This window comes from Pimephales promelas, chromosome 25 (genome assembly GCF_988280905.1).
Source record: "Pimephales promelas chromosome 25, fPimPro1.hap1.1, whole genome shotgun sequence".
In the NCBI taxonomy this organism is placed as follows: domain Eukaryota; kingdom Metazoa; phylum Chordata; class Actinopteri; order Cypriniformes; family Leuciscidae; genus Pimephales; species Pimephales promelas.
This window is the reverse complement of record NC_142793.1, coordinates 2540001-2546410: the sequence shown is the minus strand read 5'-3', so window position 1 is coordinate 2546410 and position 6410 is coordinate 2540001. Positions and strand designations below refer to the sequence as shown.

At 35.7% G+C, this 6410-nt stretch overlaps 1 protein-coding gene across 2 annotated transcripts in view; it reads left to right on the top strand.

Annotated features, from left to right (window-relative positions):
• The first annotated feature begins 2035 nt into the window (after positions 1 to 2035).
• Positions 2036 to 6410, top strand: part of wwox (WW domain containing oxidoreductase) — a 268954-nt gene continuing 264579 nt past the window's right edge. The window contains exons 1-4 of one of the 2 annotated variants that reach the window (XM_089127979.1): positions 2036 to 2261; positions 2363 to 2427; positions 2601 to 2658; positions 3532 to 3701. In XM_089127979.1, the coding sequence (XP_088984105.1) occupies positions 2155 to 2261; positions 2363 to 2427; positions 2601 to 2658; positions 3532 to 3701 (400 nt within the window). In that variant the 5' untranslated portion in view covers positions 2036 to 2154. The remainder of the gene's footprint in view (positions 2262 to 2362; positions 2428 to 2600; positions 2659 to 3531; positions 3702 to 6410) is intronic. The other variant, XM_089127980.1, reaches the window with a different exon arrangement.

Here is a 6410-nt window from a genome sequence, read left to right as displayed (position 1 = left end):
CGAAGGTCTATGCTTTTTTGTTTTGAGTTTTCGATATTTGTATACAAAAAAAAGCAAATGGTCATTATGGGGGAACAATCTCAAATGTGAGTTAAATGTCGGGTTATTTCGGAGTTTTAATATCTATTTACCTCATGTAAATAAGTGTTTATAAGTGTGTTAAATATATTCAGGCGGCGCTCAAAAGCAATATTATGAAGCTGCAGACTCGGAGCCTGCATCTACAGTCCCCCACCGAGAGTCCCGCATTCTCAGACCCCTCATTTTTCGAACACAGCGCCTCCTGCTGTTCAAAAGATCGAATAACACCCGCACACAGAGTACAGTGCACGCTTATCCAAATGCAATTAAAAACAATAGGATGCAATATTACGGTCTTCAAATAAATTATCCAATAAAAATTTGCGTTCCCTGCTTAATGCAGGTGCCAAAAAAACTCATTGTTACTGATGGAAGGGATACAATTACAGATTCTTCTGAAAAATAGTCTATGTGATATTTTATTGCTACAATGTTGTTTTTTTTTTATATATATATATATTTTTTTATTCAAAATTCAAATTCCACTTTTTCTTTCAGTTCAACCTATAATGGTCTAATTAACATTACCATGCTAACATAACAAAATCTGTTTTTTGAATGCGAAGCAAAATAAATCAGAATAGACAAAACACCAATAATTCAGTAAACAATTCAGTTGGCTACTTTATTTAATGATCACCTAAACATCATCTTACTGTAAAGAAAAAAAGGAAGAACAAACTGTGTTCGTGACTTTACTTTTCGTCTTTAATTGCATTAAAAAAAACTCATTTATAAGTCGCTTTGCATAATCATAAAATGATACGTTGCTGGAATCGGAAGGGGCAACTCCTTCGATGTATGGTGTACTGGATACGATAGCACATGTCTTATGATCTTTCAAAAAGAAAGAAAAAAAATTCAAATTCATGTTGCACTGCTCTGACTGTAGAAGTGTCCCTTGAGATGTTTTTGAACTTTGGACAACTTTGTGGGTTTGAGATATATGGGGGCACAAAATGGGCAGTAAAAATAACTGCAGCATTTATGACATATAAAAAAGTCCGAGGTTAAAGGCTAACGTTAGCTATCAAAATATTTTCGGGGTAAAGAGGGCGAAAAAACATAACGGCTCAAATCTTGTTACAAACTACCTTTACAAATATTAAATGGACTATTCTTATGTTGTATCGATTAGCTAAATTAGTTTTATTAAAAAATAAATCAAACGAGCTATTACGATTCTCTAAATAAAATTGAAGACAGCCCACTCACGTTTTGGCTTAAGTTCTGTTTATCCGATACAATTTGATAGGAGGCGCTGACTCGAAAAACGAGGGGTCTGAGAATGCGGGACTCTGGGTGCAGGGGGACTGTAGATGCAGGTCTCCGAGTCTGCAGCTTCATACTACTCCTCAAAAGACTCGAAATATATGTGAAATATCACAACGGCTTTTTATCTTACTAACATTTATTTACAGGCGAAGTCGTTTGGTTTTATATATATTAATTACCGCGATTTGTACATGAGATAGAAGGGAAATATCCATAACATTATTAAGAAAGGATAAAAACCTTTGGCTGTAATCGCAAAACATTGGTTGGTCCATCCTGATCAGCGCTGAGGAGAGTAACATGTACCACGTGATTTTTTTTCGCCGTTGAGACCACATCCTGAGTGAGTCTGACATTGATATATATATAGACACACAAATTTATGAAAAAAGCTCCACATATGTTGTATTATTTTAAAATAAAGTTATTAATGAAGTTATTATTATATAAAACAAGACCAGTATATTTTTTATTTGTGTATATGGTATTTTGTTAGGAAAAATTGATTATTGTTTTTTTGCAAAGATAAATCCTAAAAGAAAATTATTATTTTACGATTAAGAAATTAGAAAAATACACTTTAATATAAGCCACAAGTAAATAAAATAAAGTTTTTATTTAGAAACGTCGCACCTGACCAATCAGAGACGGTCAGATAGCTAAACCCCGCCCACTTTGTGACGCAATGTTGTATTTCCGGAAGTGGTCCAGCCGGATTATCGCAACGTGAATTTGCTGTTACCGAAATTTCATTGAGAAGTTGAATGAGTTATTTTATTTGAAAGCAATCATTCCGCGATGGCAGCTCTTAAATACGCCGGAATGGATGATACAGACAGTGAAGACGAGCTTCCCCCCGGCTGGGAAGAGAGATCCACGACAGACGGATGGGTTTATTATGCCAAGTGAGTGTTTGAGACGAGCGCGTGCCTTCTCACTGTTCATAATAATGAGTATCTATAGAAGCACTGACAGACACATGATATTATGTCATAACTCGTTTCAGCCATGAGGAAATGAAGACTCAGTGGGAGCATCCCAAAACTGGGAAGAAGAAGCGCTGTGCTGGAGGTTTGAGGATTGATTTATGAACAATAACTGATCATCTCAGCGTTAAAGCCGTATTAAAATATCTCAACGTCATTAATACACTCTACTTAAGTGTGCAGCGCTTTCAGAAGAGAGTGTTGATATGCAATGATGATAAATTAATGACTAAGTCACTTATTTATTGTATTTTCCAGCTTTGCCGTATGGATGGGAGCAAGAGACCGATGATAAAGGCCAAATCCTCTATGTTGAGTGAGTTCAATCAGTCATATTATATATTATAGTTTCCCTTCAGACAGATTTGTCTCTCAGATTTCAGGCTAATTAATAATAAATTAATTGGTAACACTTCAATAAGGTTTCATCCAATAACACAAACTAACACTGCAGTATTTATTAATCTTTGTTAATGATCGGTAATAAAACACAGCTGTTCGTGTGTGCTCAATTCAGAAAAATAATAAAGACCGCTTTTTGATTTTGATAATAATGTATTAGGCAATTTAGAAAATAACATTAACTTTGATGTTTACTAATGTATTTCACTTATGAAACCTTATTGTCAAGAGTTACAAACTAATTTTAATACACTTGACAAATGCATTTTTAGATATATGCACACTAAATATTTTAAACATTTTCTTCCTGATTAATTAAACTTGAACACAATCAAATACTACAAGATATTACAATGATACATAAATAAATGGACAAACAAATAATATAAAGGTTTTAGAAGTCAAATAAATAAATAAAGTGACGTTTTTAGTTATTTTATAGTTATGTTTGTATATTTTATTATACTATTTTATATATATTAAAATGCATTATAATTTACTGAATATGGTATTTTGGCAGAAAAGATTGGCGTAAAAGGTCTTCTGATCTGGACAATAACTCACACCTGAATAATAATGACAGTAATAAACTTAGATTCGAGTTAAAATAGAGAAGATTTTTTACTTATATCCAATCAGAGACGTTCAGGATGCTAAGCCCCGCCCATTTCACGACCACATTTGTTTAATTCTAATTTTGTTTAGCATGTTTTCTTTGTGATAACATGTTATGAAGCAGTCTACTGCACTAGTGTTGTGTAACTGTGTGTTGTGCTGCTGTTCTCAGCCACATCAACAAGCGGAGTACGTACTTCGACCCGCGGCAGGCCTTCACCGTGGAGGACGTGCAGCTGAAGCCCAAGCGCTTCGACGGGAACAGCTCGGCTCTGGAGGTGCTGCACGGCAGAGACCTGTCCGACCGCGTGGTGCTCATCACGGGGGCCAACAGCGGCATCGGTGAGTACAGCCACGCCAGACCGCATCACAGCCGTGTTTAAACACTTTAAAGGGGTCCTATAATGTTTTTTTCACAAGAGTTATAATAAGTCTCTGATGTCCCCAGAGTGTTTATGTGAAGTTTTACCTTACAATACCCCACAGATATTTTTATGTAGCATGTTAAAATTGTTACTTTTTTTGAGGGTGAACAAAAACGCACCTTTTCGTGTGCGTGTCCCTTTAAATGCAAATGAGCTGCTGATCCCAGGGCGGACCTTCAAGAGCACCTGTGTGTGTGTGTGTGTGTGTGTGTGTGTTAGCAGCTATGATTACCTCACACAGACACACACTGAAAATAACTTTTACCCTCAAGAAGAGACTCAAGAAGAAGTGACAACGTACATTTCTAGTTGACGTGGAGTTACCTATCTTTAAGTCATTGATTAGCATATTCTGTCATGATAATCTATAAATCAAGTTCCTGGGGTCAGGGTTTATGTAAAGTTTGGGGTTTGTGATGTCATTAATCCGGGAGGAGTGTTGTGCATTATATTCTATTGTCTGCCTGTTCCTTTGAGCTTTGAACGTTCTGCAGATGTTTCTGCTCAAACAGCAACATTACACACTACAGCTATGATCCAGCAGCCCTTGCTCTGACGGTGCGTGCAGCGTTTGTCCAGCAGGAGGCGCTACAGCACCAGCTTTAGCCCTGAAGTGAGCACATGAAGGAATGCTATTGTGAATATCGAATAATTCATCTGAAGAATTATCAAAGCAACTTCAGACATGCAATAATTCAACACCGTTATGATATGAGTCCTCACATCTGTGGTATTAATTACTGAAAAAACAGAAGCACATATTTCAGTCGTGTGTTTATGACATCGGATGCTGTTTCATTGGTGGATTCTGCTGTTATTTTTAGGTTTATATTTAAGAAAATGATTTCTTATTATTCAACAATAATGCACGAAGTTAAAGGCAAATGAAGGATTTATTTCAAATAAATAATCTTTTGAACTTCCGGTTCATCAAATATTCCTGGAAAGTGTAATGATCAGTTTTCATATATCCGCTCAATGTGATTCAGTTTGAAAAATGTGATTTTAACATAAATAATAATCATAAATGTTTCTTGATCATCAAATCATCATATAAGAGTGATTTCTGAAGGATCTGACGATATTAATGATGCTGAAAGTTCAGCTTTGATCACAGGAATACATTACGCCTGCACTTCACTATATATTCCCTTAATAAAGTCATAAAAACGTTGATTTTATGTTCAGTTTTTATTTTAATTTCAGTTTGTTTTAGTAATTTTTAATGCTTCGTCATCTTAATTATTATATGTAGATTTATTTTTAGTAATTTAATTACTTGCATTTAAAAACTTGTCGACTAACTGAAATAAGTTTTCCATTTAAAATTTTATTTCAGCCTAATTTCAATTCATTGTTATTTTTCCCTTCACCAATAACATCAGTGGCGGTAATATTTCGCAGTAAAAAAAAAAATATATATAGTCCTGGGGAGAAAAAAAAATATCAGGAAACATTAATGAATATTGCAGATGCTCATTTTCATATCTAGTTTTAATCTCGTCATTCATGTTATTAAATACTTCATAATAACGGCTCATGTAAATCTGAACATGTCTATCTTGCAACATATGAAATATGTTCCACAGTGATGATGCTGAATACGAGCGGTTATGAGTGATGCCGGTGATGTGTGTGTGTGCAGTGGCGTGTGATGAACACTAGAGGGCAGAGGAGCTCCACCTGTCACTCATCAGGGCTAAAGCACTGTAGAAGCAGCAGATATTAGGATGATCATCATCAGCGTGCTGCAGTCAAACACACACTAGCAGGAACACACACCGTTCTTATGATAGGAGGCTCATATTACATGATGATCGTTATGATGTGTGACTGTTAATTTGGTAAATATATTAGGTTTTTTTTTATTTTTTAAAACTACTAATTTATTTCTAATATTTGGAAAGGTGAAATGGCAGTTGGTGAGGTTTGCCCATGTTTGGTGTTTTTACACACGTTAGCGAAACGCCACTTCTTGTTGAAGATGTGTGTATTGTTTATGAGCTTGACAGTGTTTTGTGTAAATGACACAATAGATTATTAGCATATCAGCAAACAGTAGTTGTGTGTGTAAGACACGGGCTGGTGATGAATCTGTGTGTGTTATAATAATGATCTGCAGTTTGAGAGCATACACACGCAGTGTAATGTGTGAACAACATCTAATAATAACCGCTCATTCCAGCAGGAGGTGTGTGTGTGTGTGTGTTTATGATTATGAGTGTGAATATATGTTTATGAGTGTGTTTTTGAGTCTTTGTTTATGAGTGTGTGTGTGTGTTTACACCTGTACCGTAACATTGATCCTGCTGTGTGTTTATGAGTGTGTGTGTGTGTGTGTTTATGAGTGTGAGTGTGTGTTTATAAGTGTGTGTTTGAGTGTGAGTGTGTGTGTTTATCAGTGTGAGAGTGTTTATGAGTTTATGAGTGTTTTTGTCAGTGTGTGATTGTGTGTTTATGAGTGTGTGTGTGTGTGTGTGTTTACACCTGTACCGTAACATTGATCCTGCTGTGTGTTTGAGTGTGTGATTGTGTGTTTATGAGTGTGTGTGTGTGTGTGTGTGTGTGTGTGTTTACACCAGTACCGTAACATTGATCCTGCTGTGTGTTTGAGTGTGTGATTGTG